At 38.2% G+C, this 24,510-nt stretch overlaps 1 protein-coding gene across 1 annotated transcript in view; it reads right to left on the bottom strand.

Moving 5' to 3' along the window:
- Positions 1 to 24,510, bottom strand: part of LOC150105077 (uncharacterized) — a 252,392-nt gene that overhangs the window by 125,693 nt on the left and 102,189 nt on the right. Inside the window, exon 4 of the mRNA XM_090395112.1 lies at positions 7,954 to 8,122. Coding sequence (XP_090251238.1) covers positions 7,954 to 8,122 — 169 coding nt within the window. The remainder of the gene's footprint in view (positions 1 to 7,953; positions 8,123 to 24,510) is intronic.

The raw sequence follows: 24,510 nt of genomic DNA on the forward strand, positions 1-24,510 counted from the left end.
CTGTTTGTTATGAGTCTCCTCCACACCTTCCTGTCTTGGGCTGTCACCACATCCAAGTTCTTCATCTTCAAGTCCTCTTCTACCAGCTCCCTCCATCTCTTCTTTGGCCGCCCACGCTTCCGCCTTCCTTGCACATCCATCTGCATGACCCTTCTTCCCACATATTCGTCCTCCCTCCTCATCACATGACCAAACCATCTCAACCTTGCCTCCTGTATTTTCGCTCCTAAGTTCGTAACTTTCACTGTTCCCCTGACATAGTCATTTCTCAGATGATCCTTTCTGGTCACACCGCACATCCACCTAAGCATTCTCATCTCTGCTACTTCCATCCTGCTAATGTTATTTTTCCTCAGGGCCACAGTTTCTATAGCATATGTCATAGCTGGCCTCACTACTGTCCTATAAATTTTGCCTTTCAGATTGATCGGCACCCTCTTATCACATAACACTCCAGCCATCTCCCTCCAGTCCTATGGAATCTGATATATCTGCAAAACCTAAAATGTTTTCCCTGATCTTGACAATTCCATTGTCACAGGAAACAAAGCGAATAATAATGGTCATTTCTTCTGTTTTACTTGCATCAGGTGTGCAGTCTAAAATTATGGAATAATATTTAGATTTTCGAATTGATACTAAAATTATATTTCTTGTTAAATCAGGGATATTCTGCATGAGAATATCCCTGATTGTGTTACTTAAAGTTTCCAATATTTCATTTTGACTGTCTTTACTCAAATAATGTACTCTATTGTTTCATTGTAGGGCCCTGAATCAACATGATTTTCCATAATGGGATCAAACTTCGCAAACAGTTCGACTAATTTTAAAATGCCATTATTCCTTTCATATCATTTATCAGGTGATCGGCAAAAAGCTAAATTTTGGCTACCAAGGAATTTTATAATTTCAATCAAGCATTCTGAAACACTCGTCCGATGTTTCTTTTCCATTTCATACATGCTTTGGGTCTGGCAATCAATAGTAGTTTTGTTTTTTAAATTTTTATCAAGTTCCTTCCATTTTATGAAAATTTTCATGTGAGTTAAACTAGTCTCATGTCTATGCAAAGTTGTATTTACATTTCTCCAATCATTATAATCTTCTAGACTACTTGATTCAGTAGGTGTGAAAAGTTTGCAACAAAAGCAAAAAACAGAATTTAAAGTTTCAGAATAAATGAGCCATATTCTTGGCACGAGCTGCCTGTTTTCCATTGTTCTATTATAATACGTGTCGCCAAATTTACGACTATATGTATCTCTGGGATATATTATATTTTTCTATTGAACAGGCCCCATTTCAATTAAAACAACTCGTAATTTTTCATCAATATTTCCCCATTCACCTGGATCTTCTAAATTTACAGAGATTAACAATGTGTTAGTTTCGAGGTCAACTACAACTAACTCTGCTCCTAACTTTTTCACTTAAATGATGCGTCTTGTTATCTTGTTCAATAGTTGCAATAGTACTTTTATGCAAACTGGATGATGTGCACGGTTCATCAACTCTGATTTCTGATGTATTGAGTTGGTTACAATCTGCATCAGAATATTTTAATATTTTAACAAATTTATTAAGAGCCCCAGTTTGTTTCTTAATATCTGCTTCTTTTGCAGCATGACGCTTATGATTTTGTGCACCGGATAACTTTTTTTAAATTTTTCATTCCATTTGTATTTTATACCCACAAGAAATTATTACATAACATGACACAGAGACGAAATAATAGTCCGCACTGTGCTACTGTCAACAGCCTACTGAGATGCGTACCATATGACTGGTTTACCTAGCAACAAATGTTTTGTACGAAAATTCGTTTCTGCACATGTTCACCGTTTCCCTTCAGATAGACTGCAGAAGACACAACATTCTGCAGGCAAGCGTCTGCTCTCGCTGCAAAATTGTAAACAGCCGGCTGATCAAAGAGGCGGCAATATACAATTTTTTAAAATTTTTATTCGGTGTATCCGCCTTATTTATTTTAATATTGATTATTCTAAGGATTTTTTGTTTTTACGATAAAAATTTTGTTTCTTAAAAATGAACTTATGAACCTTCCCCCGGCAGCGCCGCCCAACTTCTTAGCGGCACCCGCATGCCCGCTTCCGCCGGCCCTGAAATTACCCAAGGAGTGGAAGGAGGATACGATAATGCCATTGCATAAGGGTGGTAACAGACTGGTAGTGTCAAATTATAGACCAGATTGTGTTTCTTAGTTGTTAAGGTTTTGGAGAAATTAGTGAGATCATTTACCGCATTGGCATATGAGGGTAATGTTATCTGTGAGAGTCAACTTGGATTTGTTAAGGGGGTTCTTGCTTTAGTAATATGATTGCCTTTTATAATAAAGTGACAAGAGGAGTGGTTGATGAGGAAAAGCCCTATTCTGCCATGTTTTTTGCATTTTACAAAGGCATTCAACACGGTACCACATGATAAGCTGCTATTTAAGTTGTAGCACATGGGTTTAGATGTCAGGTTAGTGAACTGGATTTGGGATTAGCAATCAGATATCAGAGAGTTGTGTATGGTGGAGTAGTATCAAGGAGGCAGAAGGTTACAAGTTTCGTCCCACAGGGCCTGTATTGGTTAACCTTTATATCATTAACATAGTCAATGGATTGCAAGGGGATATTCAGTTGTTTGCAGATGAAGTGAAGCAGGGAAGGGTTATTAGTAATAATCTAGATGTGGTAAGCCCTGCAAGATGATTTAAATAAACTGGACAGGTGGGAAACGAATGGGGATGTCAGTTTAATGCAAATTAAACTGAATGTAAAGTCTTGAAGATTGGGATACATCGATCGAAGGCTGCAGCCTCTGTTGCAGGAACTGTACTGGAGGAAGCAAGGGATCTGGGGGTGATGACTGATAGAACCTTGAAATTCAAGGAACATATTGCAAAGGTGATGAAGATATTGCTGCAATACTGAGAAGGATGCTGACCTGCAGAGATAAAAGAGCTGTCATTCCATCATATAAAGTCCTGATCAGACCACACTTGGACTATTGTTCTCAAATTTGGTCCCCAGGATTTGAAGGGGATAAATTAACTGTGGAAAGAGTGCAGAGGCAGATAACAAAAGATGATATCAAGATTGTAGAATGTTAGGGTGCTATGGCCAGAAAAAGGAAAGATGATATAATTGAGACTTTTAAACTCTTGAGAGATTGTCACAGGGTTGACACTGGGCAGTTCTTTTGTTTGGTGGAACAGGGGGAAGCAGCAAGCATAAGGGGCCATTGCTGGAAGCTATGATGTGACAAAGAGGCTAAAGAATGGTTTCTTTGCATGGAGAGTGGTTGAACCACTAGATGCATTGCCTGGTAGAGTTGTGAGAGCACAAACAGTCAATGGGTTCAAGGAGTGGTAAGACAGACTTTGTGTTTTCTGGAATGGACCTCCCATGGTGACTCCTGTGACTCCATGGAGGCCTGAAACATAATAACAATAATAATAATATTATAATAATAATAATAAACCTTACTGAAAGGAATTAATATCAATGATGTTTATAATTCTCTCTAACTTTCCATCATCAGCACACAACCGAAGAACCCCCCCCCCAGTCAGTCTACATAATATATCGTTTACAAACAAGTTAAACAGCAGGTGCCCAAGAACAATCCTCGGACACACTACTGGTTACCCTCCATTTTTGAGACACTGCTCCATTATACAACTTGCTGGTATCATTCAGAGAGCCAATCACCAATCCATCTAACCAATATACTATCTATTCCCATTCTCTTTAACTTGTACACCACTTATTTTGCAAAGTCCAAGAATAACACTATATATCATTCTTCCTTATCTCACACATGGATTACCTTATTATAAAATGCAAGTAAATTGATAAAACAAGTTGTAAATTGCTTTTAAATATTCATATTGACCATAAAAAAAAATTATTATTATTACATGACACCTCCAGGGAGTCCAAAGGCTCGTCAAGGGAACGCACCTGCTCTACAACTCTCTATCTCCACCAACTGCAACTACACCAATGCCATCTACCACCACCATCACTAGCATTTAAACAGACAATCACAAACACCCATGGCGAGATTCGAACCCACAGCCTTTTGGCTGGAGAGTGGATATGCTACCCACTCAGCCAACCAGAATACTATGGCCATCAACTCAATCTTGTGTTCTATTCCTAACTACTCTCTCCCAACACCTTCACTATAACTGCAGTTATACAGAGTAGTCTACAATTGTAAATTTCTGTTCTAGAATCATGCTTGTGGAGTGGTACTATTTTGCCTTATTTCCATTCATTAGGATCTTTCTTTCTAAATGCAAGAACTTTCATTAAATAACCAGGTCAAGGGCATAGCTAACTATTTTGTGCATTCCTTAAAAATACGTGGTGATATATCATTCATTCCCACAGCTTTATTAACTTCTATCCCAAGCAATACTTGATACACCTTTGATTCTTTAACCTTTAATTCTCACAATACTTGACTCCAATCTACATATTGTATGCATCATTATTTCCATTATTTCCTTTCATTAGGATCTTTCTTTCTGACTGCAAGAACTTTCATTAAATAACCAGGTCAAGGGCATAGCTAACTATTTTGTGCATTCCTTAAAAATACGTGGTGATATATCATTCATTCCCACAGCTTTATTAACTTCTATCCCAAGCAATACTTGATACATCTTTGATTCTTTAACCTTTAATTCTCACAATACTTGACTCCAATCTACATATTGTATGCATCATTCACACCAGTATGATATATTTGTACATTGAGTTTATTAAGTGATTTAACTATATCATTTGCAATGGTCACTATACTACCATAAATATCCACCAGTGTCAACCTTCCATAATTATTCGTCCTCTTTCTTGCCATATAGTGGAAGAATTACCTTAACCAGATCAGACAATCTGCTCCTCCTCTCATACTGCACCTTTTCTTTCTTTACCATGCTCATCACCTTCCTAACCTTCACTTTATACTCTTCATAGATCTGATTGCCACCAACTGTATTGTACCTTCTCATTAACATTTCCTTTTCTAACACACCTTTCTAGATTTCACTGTTCATCCATTCCACTCCTACTCTACTCGCTTAACCCTTGATATGCAGTTATGCATTGCTTGTGTCAGATACTGCCTTATGAATTCCCATGCACTGTCAACATCGTTTCTGCACATCTCATCTTATTGATGCTAGCTGAATACAGAGTTTTCCATAATCACCCACCTTCTAGTGAGTACTTCATGTCAAAATTTTTGTCTCTTAAAAATCTGTTAACCAAATATAAAATCAGGAACAAGACAAATTCTACTAATGGTTAAGACCACCATCCTGGTCTTAACCACTAAATAATCATTAAAAAACCATAATGATTATTAATAAAAAAAAATATCTGGTTTCAAAGTAAATCATATACAGCTGATGTTGAAAAACCTTTTGTTATCCTAGTCTTAACTATTGAATAACTAAATAACTTTAAAATCCATAATGGTCATTAATAAAAAAAAACAATACATGATTTCAAAGGAAATTATATACAGCTCATATAGAAAAACCTTTTTAGTTTCAGTTAAATTAGAAATTGTACCCAATCTTCCTTACTAATCAATATCCAATCTTCCATAAAGACAAAAATTGAAATGACAATGACCAAACCTCTCCTGTCTGATTATTATTATCATTATTGTTATTATTATAATATACCTCATACAATGAGTCTGTTAACTCATTGCAGGAGACCTTCAGTAGCATATCTGTCATGCTGAACCTGAAGCTCACTCACACTAAATATTCTACCAATGCATTCCACTCATCCATCACTCTCATTACCCTCTTAATCACACTTTTACATTACTTCCAGAGATGTCTTCTTATTCTCTTTGAGTCTCTGCCTCCACTCCATACATAATCCCTTCTGTATTAAGCATGAAAAAAATTCTCTCACCAACTTAAATGCTGTCATGTTACCTCTTTTCTATCTATCCATTAAACTAAACTCTGCAATTTATATTTTCTCAAATTCTTTCCATAGCCTACATTCCAGAATATGATATTGCATTAGTCACTCATTTCTGGAATTTCCATATCATAGCAGAAACTAGGTGATGAAATTTTTACAGTCCTTATGTGATCTGACTAATGTTTTATACAATGGCATGATTACCTATTTATCTCTATTTTTCAGATTACACAGTGCATTGCTGCTTTGATAAAATCTTTCTTAGCAACACTTGCAATGTGTCCTCTAAACTTCAGACTACTGTCAATTAACTATCAATCCCAGATCCCAAATCTCATCCGCCTCCTGTTCCACCAATACGGTAAACAGTCTGTGCACCCCAAAGATCACCTTGCACTTATTAACATTAAAACTGTAATGTTTTAGTCTTACTTATTCATTCAAGCACAAAATCTATTAAATTTTCCTGATGGAAGTTACCTTGGCTATTACTCCTTATGACTTTTCTCAACTTTGCATCATCAGCAAACAACTGAACATCCCTTATCAATCCACATGAAATATAATTAACAAGTAGGTTAAACAATCTCCTATCCATCTGACCAATCTATTATCCATCCTCATATCTCTACATCAATATTCCATGTGGAAAATATTTTCATGAAGTCCAAAAATATCACCATATGTGAGTCTCCCTTAATTATACTACTAAAAAACAAGTCTATCTTTATAAAACCTATAATAATCTTTTATAAAGTCCTATGTTTATCAGTCCAATTCTGTATTCTTTTTCCTAACCAAGCTTTCCAATATCCTAACTACAACTGCCAATATATACTAGTCTATAATTGGAAACATCTGTCCTGGTCCCATTCCTCTGCAATGACACTATTTTGTCTCCTTTCCATGTCTTAGGGAACCCCTCCCATTGGAAGACTCTCATTAAAGAACCAGGTTAAAGGCACAGCCAACTCTTTGCACATTCCTTTAATATATATGGGGATACATAATCCATTCCTGAAACTTCATTAACATCTAACCCATTCAACACTTCAAAATAACTCTGGTTTTTTTTATTTCTAATTCCTCTTGCATTTATCACCTTTCTATATATTCCACTGCATCATTCATACCAGCATGATACACATTGATAAAGTGTTTATTAAATAATTTTACTACATCCTTTGTCATGGCCATCCTACTACGATGATCATCCATGTAATGTCACACTTTTATAAATTATCATTCCTCTTCCTTGCCATACAACAAAAAAATTCTTTCAATTTTCTTTGCTCTGAATGACCATTATCCTTTCATAACACACTTTCTTAACTGTGCTTGTCACATTTCCAGCTTGCATTTTTAATATTCCTCATATATCTGATCACTGCTGAATATCTTATATCTCCTCCATAAAAACTTCTTTTTCCACACTGCTTGCCTAATTTCACTGTTCATCCATTTGTTATGACATGTTACAAAAGATGCGTCCTAATCAATTCTCATGTTCTGTCAGTGTCTTTTCCTCACACAGCTCATCATCTCATGGTACTGATGTTAGCTATGGGTTCCCATAATCAATTTCTTTATGGTTCCACACAGTTTCCCTCTTGAGAGTAATCTTCCCCTGTCTGACTGTCTCTCCAAAACAGTACTTCATGATTACTCTTACCAAATGCCAGCATTGGTGCCATCCCACTCACAACATCATCTTGATATAACCAAATATATTAATCTAAAACCTTATATCACCTTAATCATACTGCTGCTCATCTTCAGAGATTCACTCTCCCTAGTTACACACATACAGACACACTGTTCTGTGTCTACATTAGAACCACCATCCTCCAAATGCCAAATTTATCTAATCTCCCCATAATGATTGCCCTCTCCACTTCAAAGCCCTCTGCATTTGAAATTGCAGGGAATGCAGGGTGTCAAATTATGGATATTTAATTCTATACTGTGCAGAGATTATACATACTTTATAATACGGTGTTTTCGGAACTCATCTTCAGACACAGATGCATGAAATTCACACTCCTCCATTCGAATCCATTCTTCAGTCACCACAGGAATAATATCATAACGACCTACAACTTCTTTTCCTTGGCGGATAATATCATTTAGCCCTACTTCTACAAGTGGCATTCCTACAAAATAAAATTTTACATTTACAATTCTTTATGTGATATATAAATAGAATGTGATATACATATGTTTTATGTGAAAAAAGTGTTTTTGGAAAATTTGGAGAAAAGAGTAAAGCTAATAATGGTAAGTACCTGCTGGATTTCTGTTTGGGATAAGAACTAGCCATTATTAATACCATGTATGGGAACGGGGTGTACTATCATTAGCAAAACTATGTATAGGGTTATTTGTTAGTGAGGAGGTCATTGATGTAGAGGAAAAAGTGACAGATGATAGAACAGAGTCCTGCAGTATCATCTGTCAATTTTAAAGAAGTCTGAAGAGAACAAGCCATTAATCATGACATGCAGTGACTGACTAGAGAGAGAGAGAGAGCGAGAGAGAGAGAGAAATGCTAGACCCAATGAAATGTTCTGGATATGTCTAGAATAACAGCACAGGCTTCTCTAATCCTTTCCACAACACGTTCCACGATGGATAATGTAGACTAGGTGATCTCTATGCTAGAGAGTGGCAGAATCCATGCTAGTGGCTCCTGATTAAGTGGTTTTGATGATTTAATTGATGATTTTCTCCAATATGTTACAAAATATGGAGGTATAGGTGGTGGCTTAAAAGTTTGATGGAAGACTTTTACATTCTTTTTTTTTTTTTTTTTTTGGAATTGATTGAATATCTGCTGAGAGTAGTCAATAGATTCCACCCAATATAATAGTGTGGAGACAATGCAGGATGGATATTAACTCCAGAGTACGAGTTGCAAGTACAAATGAGAAGATGCTATCAGAATCAGAAAACGTTTTGATATCCATCATTTAAAATTTTTTCTGATGTCTTTTTGACAAAGGAAGGACCACAAGAGACATGTATTGTGTGGGTTCAGGTGTGGTTGCAAGTTATTTGCCTTGGTGTAGAGGAGTGTACAGTGATTTTCAGAATTTGGAGCAGCAGAGAAAACAATGATGCAAAAGATCAGCTTTATCTTTTGGTGTTGTTACAATGATGGCATCTAGATGAAAAGAGAGAGAGAGAGAGAGAGAGCAATGATAGTACAGATCAGTAGAAGTTGCATCTGATGGCCTTTGCAAGAGACAGAGACAAGAAGTCACAATGCCTATTTATATACAAGAGATCAGTTTTCTACATTTGACCCTTTAAGTCAGATTTGTTTTTATTGTATGCTTCAGTATAAGCTGGAAATGAATTTGGAGACCTTGTCTGAAGTCAACTGTGATATGCTTAATCTTTATTTATTTATTTTATTTTTTCGAACTACCTTAACATATCAGTACCTAAACCTTGGTTTAGTAGTGGGTAGTAATTTTGAATGTTTTCAAAGGAGAAGAGAATAAATGCCTTCATCCAAATGAGAATCATTTATATAAATCACTCAGAGCAGATGCCTGAATCAGGAGAGCAGAAACTAGTAATCAGACCATGGAAAGGAAATGTAGAAGTTCTACAGACCATCCTGTTTAATAGCATCATAATGACAAAGAAAATTAGATTGAATGGCCGGCTGGGAGAAAGGCATTCTGTATGAGAGAAAACTTGCACAAGTTTATTGTTAGAGTTATGGGGAAGAGAGATAATCTCCATAGCATACTTGAAAGAAAGCCTGGCTATGAAAATATCGAGGGTATTGGGAGAGTGGAGAGGATTATCTGTTATTCTGATAATCCTCTCCCCTATTACATCACTGCATACACCAAATACTTCCACTTCTCTTCCAGCTTGGTAGCCAGATGTAATTGACATTGAAGTGACCTTAGAATATCATTTATTTTTTGTCCCCATATTCCATTTCTTCATTTCAGTCTGTTACAATAATTAAAATCAGCCATGGTTGATCACTCTTTTTCTTGTTTGTTAGGCTGATTTGCTATATATTTCATTCTCCATATTACCAGGTCTATAAGAATGTGGACAAAATATTTCATTTTGTCCACATGATACTGCCTCAAAACCACTGTCACCACCATCTCCACCTTGGATAGGTATAACTCCTTTGCTGTTTTCAATAGTCTCCCTTTCTGTCCTGTCTATCTTCACCTAAAACATAATACCCATTAATCTCTATTCCTGTCCTCATCCGCAATTTTAGGGTAAATAAACTCAACCAATGCAATAATTTTGTTCCTGTTAGTTTGGACACATCTGGCATTTGTAAACTAATATAATAGCTCATTTCTGATTCTAAAACAAGTCCCACTGACACCACTTCTCAGATGTGATTCCTCCATACCTCTCTCATTCCTCCTCATCACTATTGATCCAACAGCCCTACCCAGACTCATATAATCTTGGAATGTCCTGATATTCCAATATCAGGACATTCTAATCCTTTCTCATCTACTTACACATTCACGTTCACATCCTATATCTACACTTCTCATGTAACGTTTCTCTGTTCAACTCAGCTTCTGTTTCTCTGTCTGTCTTCCATTCCTTTCACTCACACTAGTCACCTCTCTATTGACAATCTTTCTTTGAGTTCTCTATCTTATCCTACTTTCCTGCTCTTCTGCATCCTCAATTACTTCCTCAGATCTGTTTCCTGCAGTAATTACCCCCCCCCACTTTCAGCAACAGCTTCTACATTTGACTCACACCAAAAAAACATTTAAATGTAGTCCATCTTTCTTATACAATTCCATCCATCTCTCAAAATCATCCACACATTCACAAACCACACTCCTTTTTTGTCAAACAGCTCCACTAGTTCTATTCATGATCTTTTCTCGCCATCTCAATGAACTCATCAGTCATACCTAGGAAACATAATGATACCCTTCCTACCACACTGTTGTCCATTTTAATCTCCTCAACAACCTTGTGAATATCTATGTTCACTTGTTTAGCAACCAAATCATTCATTCTTACTACCGCTTGCTTACTCCTCACTTCAATCATTGTGACCATCAGGGATGTACCAGTAGTGTCCGGCGCCTGTGTGCAAAACTTCAGTTGGGGGGCCCCTATCCTCTCCCTCCAATAAAAAAATCACTTTAAAAAAAGTTTTTTTTAAGTATTTCCTCCTCTTTGGCACCTTTACTATCCTGGCACCTGTGTGCATCGCACACATTGCACATATGGCAGACGCACCCCTGGTGACCATTCTATTTCCAGAAAAGCACCTTCTCATTTACCACATCTAATATTCGAATTTCCATACAGCATCACTTTTTGAATTGTTCATTACCTCTTTCATTCCATTCTTCCTCACTCTTCCATGCACATCTATAATTCTCCTCACTTCACTCCACATATACTTCATCTCCTGCCTCATCCTTACCAACTTCTATTTCTTGAATCACTTTCTCACTGTGATTCGCCTTCACTATCTAGTGATTAGTTGCATTCTCTTTCTCACTACCATCATGTTTACTATTTTACAATCAGTTGCACTTTCTTTCTTGTTATTCATCTTGTATTCTGTCCTACCATCATTCTCACTGCTTCCATACCTACATCCCACTAATTAAGTCACATTAGTATATGCTAGTTAAGTGAGACACTGGTACCATACTAGTTAAGTGACAACTACCTCTGTTGAAGAGAGAGAGAGAGTCGGCAAGTTAATTTGTTTCAACATAAATGCACTGAATGGGGGGGGGGGGGATATGTAAAAATGCACCAGTCGCTATTCATATACCTTGATGATGGATAGGTTCCAGAGATTGTGATCCATAATGAAGCTTTGAGCAAACAAGTGCATGATATAGGTCAACCTCGTGAAAACGAAAAAACATAAAGCTGCTGTTCGAATTCGAAGTAAGGCTTCCAATTGCAGTATAAGTAATTTTTTAATTGTGAAAACCAAGAGTGAAAGGGAAAAAGAGTTATCATTGGCAGCGCAGGAAGCAACCTCGCGTATCACACAGCGGTGCATAACCACAGCTTTAACTCCATGGACTGTACAACAACCATCGTGAAAAAAAATTTCAACGATAAATTCAGGTGTTCGCAAATAAAGTGCAGGGCAATAATAACCAATGTTATTGCGCTATTAGTGACAAAGCAGATTGAGGAAGAGCTAAAAGAAGTTCATTTTATATCAGTACTAATCGATTCATCAAACCACTTTGAAATGAAATTAGTGCCTCTGGTGGTGAAACTTCAGAACTTTTATTTTCTTGTATTGGAAGTGTTACAGAAGTTAGATCTCCTGAAAAAGGTTATTGCTATATTCTTCTTCTTCTTCTTATTGTGCTATCTTCTATCGAAGGTCAGCAACCATCTTGGCGAACAAACTGCGCTCTTGTGCTAATCTGAGCAGTTGTGCACTATTCTTTCCTGTCCACGTCTTGATGTTGTCAAACCATGATATTCTTTTTCTTACTCTAGTTCCTTTGCCACCAATTCTTCATATCAAAATAGTTTGTAGAAGTTGGTATTTGCTGTTTCTCATGATGTGGCCAAGATATGATGTTTTTCGTTTCTTGATTATTTGTACAAGATGTTTAGCTTTGCCAATGGATTTTAAGACCTCTTCATTGGTAATTTTTTCTGTCCATGATATCTTTAGCATTCTTCTGTATAGCCACATCTCAAAGGCTTCGATTTTCTTGATGGTTGTCACCTTCAATGTCCATGTTTCAACTCCATAGAGCAGAATAGACCACACGTAGCATTTCAGCATTCGGCATCTGACTTCCATGTTTAGGTCTTTATTGCAGAATAGTGTTCTCATTTTCATGAAGGACTGCCGTGCAACTTCAATCCTTGTCTTTATATCTATTTCTGGATCCCACCCATTGCTATATTAGCAGATAATATAAATACAAACGTTGATGGAAAGAAGAGAAAGGGAAAGGATAATCTGTACTTCAAAATGCAAGAAAAAACACTGTGAACAATTTAATTGGAATTGGTTGCATTGCACATGTGATACATAATGATGTGCAGACTGCTTCAGATTGCTTACCTATCGATCTTCAGTTAATAATTAACAAGATTTACCAACATTTCCACAAATATTGCATACGAGTTGAGGAACTTAAATCATTTTGTGAATTTCACAAACACAAAGTATAAAACTGTTTTGGGTAGCAGCAAGACAAGATGGCACTCTCTTTTGCCTGCAATCCAGAGGGTTATTGACATGTTCCCTTCATTGAAGTCATATTTTCTTTCTATTGACAAATATCCGATCAGTCTCAAAAATTTCTTTGTAAATCCACTTTCAATTACACTCCTGCATTTCCTTGCCAGCCAGTTAAAAACCTTTTATGATACCATTAAATGTATTGAAAGCAAGATATAACAGTAATTGAAGTGAAGGATGAAACAAACAAACTGGTGGAAAGGTTAAATTGTAGGAAGGCAGAAAAGCTTCTCACAACTATTGTGAGAAAACAGTTGCAAGAATTAGAAAAAGAAGGACACATAACAGTTGAAAAGTTTGAAAGCTATGCAGTAGATTTCTACTGCACCTGTATTGAATATATTCAGGAGTGGTGTACACCATTTCTCACACCTCTTCAGTCTATGGATTGGATTAATTTGAAGGGAAAGGATCATGTGACTTGGAAGAACATACAAGAAAGTTACATATTCATGCAGACAGTGTCACCAAGTTTTACTGTGAATGAAGAGGACTTATTTGATGAGTTTGTATGTGTGAAAAAATATTGTGAAAGCAAATTTGAAGTGTGGAGTAAACAGAAGGATCAAAGTGTCAGTGATCAATGGTGTGAAATGTTTGCTCATTTTACAAAGCAGGGTATAAATTCTGGGACTATTAAATGCTTACTTAGTTTTTGTTTAGCACTGCCAGGAACTAATGCAGCTGTTGAATGTGTTTTTTCATTAATAAATGCGCTCTGGACAGATCAAAAAAACAGACTTAAAATTGAGACAGTAAAGCTTTAATCATTGTAAAGACATATTTTAAGAATTTCTCTTGTGCTGAGTTCTATGATCAAATATCAAAAGAAAAAATTCTTGCACAGGTCCATAAATCTGATAAATATTTTTCTAATTAAATGTTTGTGATTAATAATCTTTTTTTAAAGTGGATTTAATGTTTATTTATTTATTTATGCTTCTGGCTACATGAAACTGGTAAGTGAAAAGTACAATCACAATTTCCAGCAACAAATGATGAGAATCTTAACATATAAAAGTTCATTACATAAAAGGCACAACCAGCTTTCTAAATCTTTCCTTTTTTTTTTTTTTTTATAAATAAAGTAAAAGTAACTTGTCATAATCAAGCCAGGGACAATTATCGTCCTGCTGTAACAAGTATGACAAGGCTGCATGTTCTCACAACATAAATGTAGCTGTATCCTAGGTTTAATTAGAGAGCAGTTGTGCCTTGTGTGAGAAAACTTGATCCATTAGAGGAGGCCCATTTCACATTACATCATCATCTTCTAACATGAGGAGGAGTTCTGTTGATACCATGACAAGGACTATGAGAGTGACTACGAGAATAACATCATCATGGTGAGATGGGACCGTGATCTTCTGTTTCCTCCATAACCACCGCCACTACCATACCAACTACAGGTCAAGATTCAGGCTGGAAAGCCAATTCAAGGCCTCATCCGTCACTTTGTGGATATCCTGTAGGCCACCACCTTGAAATTGGCACCTTGGGCAGTCGTACACAATGAGTAATTATTATTATTATTATTATTATTATTATTATTATTCAGGCCTCCAAGGAGTCAAAAGACTCATCGAGGGAGGTCCTTCCTAAGACATAAAGTCTGTCAAGACTCATCGAGGGGAGGTCCCCCCCTGAGAAACACAAAGTTTATCATACCACTCTTTAAAGTCACTGACCGTTCTCGCTCCCACCACTCCATCAGGCAATGCATTCCACGGCTCAACCACCCTCCACACAAAGAAACCACTCCTTACCCTCTTGCTCACAGTTTCCTTTCGTAACTTCCAGGGATGGCCTCTTGTCATCACTCCTTCCCGCTGATCAACCAAGCGAAAGAACTCCCCAGTGTCAACCCTGTAACCACCTCTCAACAGTTTAAAAGTCTCAATCATATCACCTCTCCTTCTTCTATCCGCCAAACTCTGCAGTCCACATTCTCTCAGCCGATCCTCATAGCTATCATTGTACAGTCCTGAAACCATCTTTGTCATCCGTCTTTGTATCCTTTCCACAGTTAATTTATCCCCTTCAAATCCTGGGGACCAAATCTGAGAACAATAGTCCAAGTGTGGTCTGATCAGAGACTTATACAACGGAATGATAACCCTCTTATCTCTGCAGGTCAGTGTCCTTCTCATAATAGCAGCAATCCTCTGTGTTACCTTCACCACCTTTGCAATATGTCCCCTAAACTTCAGGTTTCTATCAATCATCAACCCCAGATCTCTTGTCTCCCCTACTTCCTCCAGTATAACTCCTCCCATAGAGTATGCAGCATCCCATCGATGTTTCCCAAACTTCAAGACCTTACATTTTGCTGCATTAAACTGACACCCCCATTCATTTGCCCATCTATCTAGCTTATTTAAATCCTCTTGCAGGGCTACCACATCTGCGCTATTACTAATAATCCTTCCCAGCTTCGCATCATCCGCAAACAACTGAATATCCCCCTGCAATCCACTGGCTATGTCATTGATATAAAGGTTAAACAATATAGGTCCTAGTACTGAGCCCTGTGGGACCCCACTTGTAACCCTCTGCCTCCTGGAAACTGCTCCACCATACACAACTCTCTGATACCTATCAGACAGCCAATCCTGAATCCAGTTGACCAATCTGACATCCAGACCCATGTGCTGCAACTTAAATATCAGCTTATCATGTGGCACCCTGTCAAATGCCTTCGCCAAGTCTAAGAAAATTGCAGTATATGCCTTTCCCTCATCTAATGCTCTTGTAACTTTATTATAAAAGGCTAGCATATTGCTAAAACAAGAGCGTCCTTTCACAAATCCATGTTGATTCTCACAGATAACATTACCCTCATCTGCCCAATGCTGTACACGGTCCCTCACTAGTTTCTCCAAGATCTTAACAACTACTGATGACACACAGACTGGCCTATAATTAGACACTTCCAGTCTGTTACCACCCTTATGCAATGGCACTATCTTACCTTCCTTCCATTCCCTGGGCACCTTTGCCAAAGCCAGACTTTCATTGTAAAGCCACGTTAAAGGTATTGTCAATTCGCTAGAACATTCTCTCAAAACTCGTGGCGAAATACCATCCAGTCCCACAACTTTACTGACATCCAGAGTACTCAGTATCTGAAACACACTCTCCTCCTGTACCTCCAGACCTCGTACCAGTCCTATCCCTCTAGCATTAAAACTGACTCCTCTAGGATGAAATACTCCAATAAAGTGTTCATTGAACAATTCCACTATGTCCTCTGCATCAGTCACTCTATTCCCATTTTTATCCCACAATATCATTCTTCCACAGTCATTTCTCCTCCTACTGGCCACATAGCTAAAAAATTCCCTAGGATTTTCTTTGGATCTTAGGGCCAATCTCCTCTCATATTCCAGTTTCGCTTTCCTTACCACACGAGTCACTCTTCTGGCCTGTGTCTTATATTCTTCACCCATCCTCTCTTCACCTGTCTCCTTATATCTCTTCCATAGCCTCTTTTTCGCATGCAGTTCCTGTTTAATGTTGTTTGTCATCCACTTTACTCCAAATTGCGCCCTCTTCTTCACTCGTGGTATACAACTTACCATTGGTGATAACAAATATTCTTTCACAATTTCCCACGCACTGGTGATATCCCGGCCGTCCAATTCCTCCCTCCATGAAACTTCCCGAAGTTGACGTCTAAGACTATTATAATCACCTGCCTTATAATTCCACATAAGTTCCCGTCTCTTTGATACTCCTGCATGTCTATTCATTTTCCATGTCAACACCATATGGTCACTCTCTCCAACTGGTGGGAGAGACGTAATCATCTGAGCCACGGGAGAACAATCACAATAAGAGTGATCTGACAGCCCCATTTATGTAAAAAGGTAGTCACATCTTCCCTGACTAGTTCTGATCCTGTTTATTGATGACCAAATCTTCCTAGGAAGACCAAAACCAGACTGCGCAGCACAGGGATCTTCTACCAGGAAGCCATTTGTTGGTAGATTGTTGGACCAGTATTCTCTCCATATGTCAGATATTGATGGCAGCGCAGCTGAAGAGAGTTCGTCCATGGACCAGAGAGGTTTTCTAGATTTGAGGCGAAGACTTGGTGGGTTTATGAGAGTCTGATGTAGGAGCAGGAGTGGGTTGCTCATTGCTTTATTAAATTCCTTAATAGAGGCTTGTCTTCTCCGTATGTGTGGTGGAGCAATATTAAATAGAACAGGCAGCCAGGAGAGAGGGGTGCTTCTCACTTTCCCACTAATTGTGTGCATGGTAGAGTTTTAGCTGGGTGTCTATAATGTTAGTGTGTGTGTACTTCTTTCCCAGACAGGGGCACAATATTCTGCTGCAGAGAATGCAAGGGCTAGTACAGACGACCTTAGGACTTCTGCACCACAACCTCAGGTTGTTCCAGCAAGCCTTGAAATGATATTATTTCTGGTTTTAATTTTATTGGAGAGGTTGATGATGTGCCTTTTATAAGTCAGGCTTCTGTCCAAGCTCACCCCAAGATATTTTGGGTGAGGCTCATGTTCTATCATTTTTCCACAGAAAGAAAGGTTGAGTTGTCGATTCGCCTCTGCATTGTACAGGTGAAATACTGAGGACACTGTTTTCGTTGGTTTGGCTTCAGGTACCACTACCTGAAGTACTCTTCCAGGGTGTTCAGGTCTGTATTCAAGGTTAATTGTAGGTTGGTAAAGGAGGTGGATTGATGTAAGATCGCTAGGTCATCAGCGTACATATACTTGCTTGAGCTGGTATGAGGTAGATCATGCATGTAGATGTTAAAAAGTATAGGGGATAACACAGAGCCCTGAGGAAGACTGTTGTGAAGGAATCTGGGCCTGCTCTTTTTTCCGCCAATATGGACCCGGATCTTTCTGTTGAAGAGAATAGAATCCAAAAAGTTGGAAAGTTTTTTTACACTTTATAATATTTCCTAGTTTTAGGAGAAGGCCTCGCATCCAGAAAGTGTCATAAGCAGATGTTAGGTCAATGAAAGTGGCTCCAGATTTAAGTTTCTTCTGGAAGCCTGCTTCAATTTGAATTGTCAGGGCCAGGACCTGATCACAGCAACTTCTGCCTGGCCTGAAGTCAGCTTGTTCAGTCAGGAGTGCTCTTTCGATGAGTGGTGAAATTCTTTTAAGGAGAATTCTTTCAAAGAGCTTAAAGGTGGTGCAAAGCAAGGAGAGAGGTCGTAGGTTTTTCACATCATTTGGATCTTTCCCTGGTTTGGGCACAGCAATTATTTTGGCTTCCTGCCACAGCTTTGGTAGTTTACCAGTCATGATGATTTCTGAGAAAAGGGCAGCCAGCCATGTTTGGCCATGTTGACCAAGATGTTTTAGGAACTCAGGGAGTATACCATCCACTCCTGCAGCTTTGCATTCTTGGTAAGTTTTAAGGCTATTTATGCCTCTTCCCGAGATACTGGGTGTATGAGTTCAGGAAGCTCGGGTTCCGTCTTCAGGATTTGTTTGGTGAAAGCTTGTACTGCAATTTTCCTGGTAGAGCTGGGATGAATCTTGGAGGTTTCAATAAATGGTTAGCCATTTCATCAGGAGTTATCTCTATTGTTTTGTGTATCATTGGCTCTGCTCCACCTAATTTTCTCAGAAGTGACCAGCTTCTCTGACTAGATGGGACGAAGTCGAGTTCATTGATGGTTGAGATCCATCTTTCCTTTCTGTTTTTATCCAGGGTTGATATGAGCTCCTTAGCAATAGTTGGATCTTCAGTTTCCTCATATTTGGCTAGGAGTTCCTCACTTTCTCTACTCCAACATGGGATATATTGTTTTCTGTAGCCTCTAGGGATAGGGGCTTTTGTTGCAGATTTGAGTAGTTTAAATCTAGGATAGCAATTAGGAGTGGGTGGAATTGCTCTAATGGTTTGCTCAATTTGTTTCTGAAATGCAGTCCAGTTGGACCTGCAGAGATTCCATCTAACAATTGGTGTTCTGCTGATGACTGGGATTGATGTTCCTATTTCTATTAATGTAGGACAATGTTGACTATTAGGGAATCGTTAAGGATGGTTCTGGTTGATGGAAGAGGGTGGTCTTCGGAGTCTTTAGTGACTATGCACAGATCTGGGGTGTAGGTTCTGTTCCATCTGGCTGAATAAAGAGTGCCATCCTGTTCGGAATCATATTTCAAATACAAGTTATATGTATCCATCCAGTTTGTTAGCTAGATTACTACCATCCCGGTTGTTAGAGGAATAGCCCCATATGGTGTGATGGGAATTGAATTCACCGACATAGATAGCAGAGTGAGGAGGAGGTTGGTTCATCTGATCAGGTCAGAATTGCGATGGAGGTTTGTAGACATTGTACATGGTGATATTTTGAACTTTAATACTTATGGAGTATTCTGTACCAGGAACACTTTGGGTTATATCTTTGAGACCAGGCCAGATATAGGTTGCTAGGCCATGCTTGAGGCGGCAGTTATGAGACACGAGAATGAGTCCTGGGATCTTTAGTCTATTGAGGACTATGACAGGCACATGGGTTTCCTGGAGAGCCAAAACGTCAATTGCTTTATCTTTGGCTATTTTGCCGATGAGAAACTGAAGATCCAACTATTGCTAAGGAGCTCATATCAACCCTGGATAAAAACAGAAAGGAAAGATGGATCTCAACCATCAATGAACTCGATTTCGTCCCATCTAGTCGGAGAAGCTGGTCACTTCTGAGAAAATTAGGTGGAGCAGAGCCAACGACGCATAAAAACAACCGAGATAACTCCTAATCAAATGGCTAACCATTTATTGGTTAGCCATTAAATTTTCAGCTTTGGATTTAGATAGCCCCTCTATATTTAGGGAACATATCTTGAGGTAGTGTTGATTTAATGTTAATGTATGTTTATAGCAGTATTTAATTTAAAGTGCAACATATATAATAGTTTTATTTTTGGTTTTCTTAATTTTAACATATCGTTTTTTTACAAAATGTCCTGGGTTTTTAAGTAAAAATTTCAGTATGTCCCAGATTTTAGTACAACATTATGGGAACCCTAGGCTTGACAAGAATCACAGAAAATTGTAAAGTCATCCGCATAAAGCATATTGCCTATTGTGGAAGTTCTTCAGTGAATGAATGTACTTTGAAAGCAAAGCGAGTAACACAGTTTGTGGGGGGGGGGGGGGGCACCCTCCCTTGGTAATATGGCCAAACCTAAGATAAAGTACTTCCCACTTGGGAAGTACTTTATCTTAGGTTTGGTAGAGAGAAAGTTTTAAAGAGAGAGAGAAAGTTTTAAAGAGAGAAGATTTGGTAGAGAGAAAGTTTTAATGGTCTTTTATAATATATTCATATCCTAGCCTGTGTCATAATACTAAAGATATGTTTTTCATTATATTTATATATATAGGGTTATTTACATTCTAGTGCTAAACCATCAATATATAAGAGATATGCAAACAGAAAGCATTCAACAAATTCTCATGTCCTCCCTCGCAGTTATGTACAACACAGGATGATGCATTGAAAACCTTTACAAAAGTTGGAGTAAATGGGAATGGATATGAAGCTGGTAGCATGGATGAGGGGGAGGATGACTGACAGACACCCAAGAGTAGTATATGTGGAGTGTAATCTAGGACAGTGACTAGTAGATTGCATCAGGGTTCTATACTAGGTCCACTACTCTTTAATTTGTATATTAATGATATAGGAAAATATCTAGGCGGGGGGGTCAATATTCATTTATTTGCTGATGATACAAAACTGGTGAAGGCAATAGTTGATAAAGGTAATGTAGATATCCTGCATGATGATTTAATAAAATTAGCATTGTGGGTAAAGGATAATGATTATCAATTTAATATCACAAAATGTAAGTCTGGTAGTAAGGATTATACATTGCTTTCATAACCATATTTTTTAAGTAAATTATAATGTCGACTAATATTAACTAAAACAAATTTAATAATACTTCCAATATTCTGAAAAAGTCAAATTGCCATTGTTAGGGAACAAAATATAATAAGATATGTGCATGCAGGCACTACATTAAGTAATGAAGATTAAGCATATCAACTGAGAGTGGGCCTAAAGTCCTAAATAGTGCTCCCTAGTGTTAGCCCAATTAGGCATCCTTGGCTGTTGGGCTGAAGTATAGAGGATGACAGCTTCCCGAATTTGAGAGAGTTTCATGCAACAAAATTTGTTGGGGTTAGGGTAGTTTCTTAAAGCAGAAGCATATTCCAGGAAAAGCCTTGAATATTTATATTTGCTGTGATAGATTAAAGTGGCTTTCTTCCAGCGTATTATATTGCCTGGTATACAAAGATGGTCAGCAAGCCCTGAGTGGCTGTCCTGCCTGTTTGACCATAGTAGGATAGTTTACAACTACAAGGGACCTGATAAACACCTGGCAGGTTTAGGGACTGTGGCTGGTCTTTGGTGGAACAGATTAGGAATGCTAATATTTTATGTGGTCTGTAAGTGGATGAAAGGTTGTATGTTCTTACTATTTTACTTTTAAGATGTTTTTCACTTACATATAAGGTTATTTACATTCTAGTGCTAAACCACCAATATATAAGAGATATGCAAACAGAAAGCATGCAACAAATTCTCATGTCCTCCCTTACAGTTATGTACAACACAAGATGATTTTTCCCTTCTATTTGTAAAAGTGTTAAATAAATAATTTTTACTGGATTTTATCTGATTTTCACAAATGTTCTGCTTATCTAAGAAGTAATACAAAAATTGTATTTCTTCTTTACAGTTTCAGATGCCTTTGCATCTGGAACTGTAAATTAAAAAATGATAAGAATTACTAGATGAGGGTAATGTCATCAGTGAAAGTCAACATGGATTTGTGAAGGGGCACTCTTGTTTTTTCAGTAATATGCTAGCATTTTATAATAAAGTTACAAGAGCAGTAGATGAGGGAAAGGCATTATACTGCCATTTTCTTGGCCTTAGCGAAGGCATTTGACAGGGGTGCCACATGATAAGCTGATATTTAAGTTGCAGCACATGGGTCTGGATGTCAGGTTGGTCAACTGGATTCAGGATTGGCTATCTGATAGGTATCAGAGAGTTGTGTATGTTGGGGCAGTATCAAGGAGGCAGAGGGTTACAAGTGGGGTCCCACAGAGCTCAGTACTGGGAGCTACATTATTATTATTATTATTATTATTATTATTATTATTATTATTATTATTATTAAACAAGACCTCATGGAGTCAAAGACTCATCTAGGAGGTCCTTTTATCTCACACACACATCTCATCAAAATATGTCAAGGCAGGTGTCAACTCTCTGGCACATTCCTTCAGAATACGCGGTGATATATTATCAAGTCCCACAGCCTTATTTACATCTAGTTTACTCAACTCCCCAAACACCTCTTGCTCACTTACAGTCAGTCTCACCTCCCCATCATCAACTGCTCTTAATCTCTCCATGAAGTCACATTCACAAGATTGAAAGATCTTTATGAACTGCTCATTAAGTATCTCCACCACACATTCTGTAACAGCTGTCTTTATACCATTTCCTCCAATCAATGTTATCCTTCCATAATCATTCTTTCTTTTGCTGGCTACATATCGAAAGAACTCCCTAGGATTCTTTTTAGCTTCATTAGCTAACTGCTGTTCATACCTCTCTTTGGCTACTCTCACCAACCAAGTCACCCTCCTTGCCTGGTCTTTGTAGACCTCATGAAATTGGTTACTTCCACTTCTCTTATGCTGCCTCCACAATGCCCTTTTTCTCTGTATTGCATGCTTAATCTCTTTATTCATCCATCTCACACCTACCTTATTTAACCTTCTCACCCGTGGTATACATTTAGACATTGCATCCACTAAATATTTTTTGAAAATCCCCCAAGCTGCATTGATCTCTTTTCCAGCTAACTCCTCATTCCATGCTACACCTGCAAGCTGTCTCCTGATCTCTTCATAATCACCCCCCTTGTAGTTCAACATATACCCTTTTTTCACAGGGGTCCTTGCACTGCTGGCAACCACCCAAGTAATCACCTCATGGTCACTTTCACCAATTGGTGGATGATCTGATACCTCATTGATAATTACATCCTCCGATGAGATGACCAAATCCAAGACCCTTCATCCTCTTGTGCCCTCTGTTACATACTGTCTGAGGTAGTTATCCCTCAAAAACTCAAGAAACTCATTTTCTTTACTTCCAGTTGCTATCTCTTCATTCCAGTCTATATTGCCATAATTAAAATCACCTATAATGATCACCCTTTTCTTATTTGCTTGGCTTATTTGACTAAACATTTCACTATCACCACCATCCACATTACCAGGTCTATAACAACATCCCACCAAGTATTTGATTCTATTCACCTCTATCTCACACCATACTGCCTCAAAACCACTGGCCCCATTTCCCTCTTGCATCTCTACCTTGTATGGACATAACTCTTTCTCTATCATCAATAGCATTCCCCCTCCCTTTTTACCCCTTCTATTCTCACGAAACACATCATACCTTTCCATCTCTATTCCTGTCAGGATGTCATCCTCATCTAACCATGTCTCACTTATTCCGACAATCTCTGGGTGCACAGAGGCAATTAGTGCAACCATTTCATCCGCCTTGTTTCTTATACTTCTAGCATTGGTATACAAACACAACAACTCATTTCTGGATCTACAGCTAGTTCCACTGATACCACTCACTCGATGTGATCTCTCCATGCTGGACTGGGGCCATTTCCCTTTCTGATTCTTCATTTTAGAACCCTTTGCAATTCCATCTGTTTTCTTTTGATCCCTGATCATCCCATTAATTTCCTGCCTACACATGCTCTCACCTCCTCTTGGAGCATCCACCTTTCTCACGCTGTGTATCCCTGTCCACCCTGAGCCTCCCCGTTTCTCTGCTCCTCTTGCACACCCATTCTCTCATTTTCTATACTCATACCACTCACTTCCCCATTCATTTCCACTCCTTCAATCTCTCCTGTCTTACTCTCCTGCTCTTCCACATCACTCCCCTCTCGATTTGATTCATTCTCTCTATTCACTTCTCCACTTTCCAGCAGCAGTCTCTCCAAGCGACTCACACCATAACCACTCAAATGCAGTCCATCGCTCCCATACAGCTCACTTCGTCCCTCAAACTCATTCCACACATTAACAAACTGTACTCCCATCTCCTCACACATTTCAGCCAGAATATCATTCATAATCCTTGCTCTCTGCCTCATTTCACCACAATCATACCTAGGCAACACACTGACCACCCTTCATGTCACAGTATTCTCCTTTATCTTTCGAAGCAGT

Source organism: Typopeltis vanoorti, chromosome 7 (genome assembly GCF_054136105.1).
Source record: "Typopeltis vanoorti isolate ZY-2024b chromosome 7, IOZ_Tvanoo_1.0, whole genome shotgun sequence".
Classification (NCBI taxonomy): Eukaryota; Metazoa; Arthropoda; class Arachnida; order Uropygi; family Thelyphonidae; genus Typopeltis; species Typopeltis vanoorti.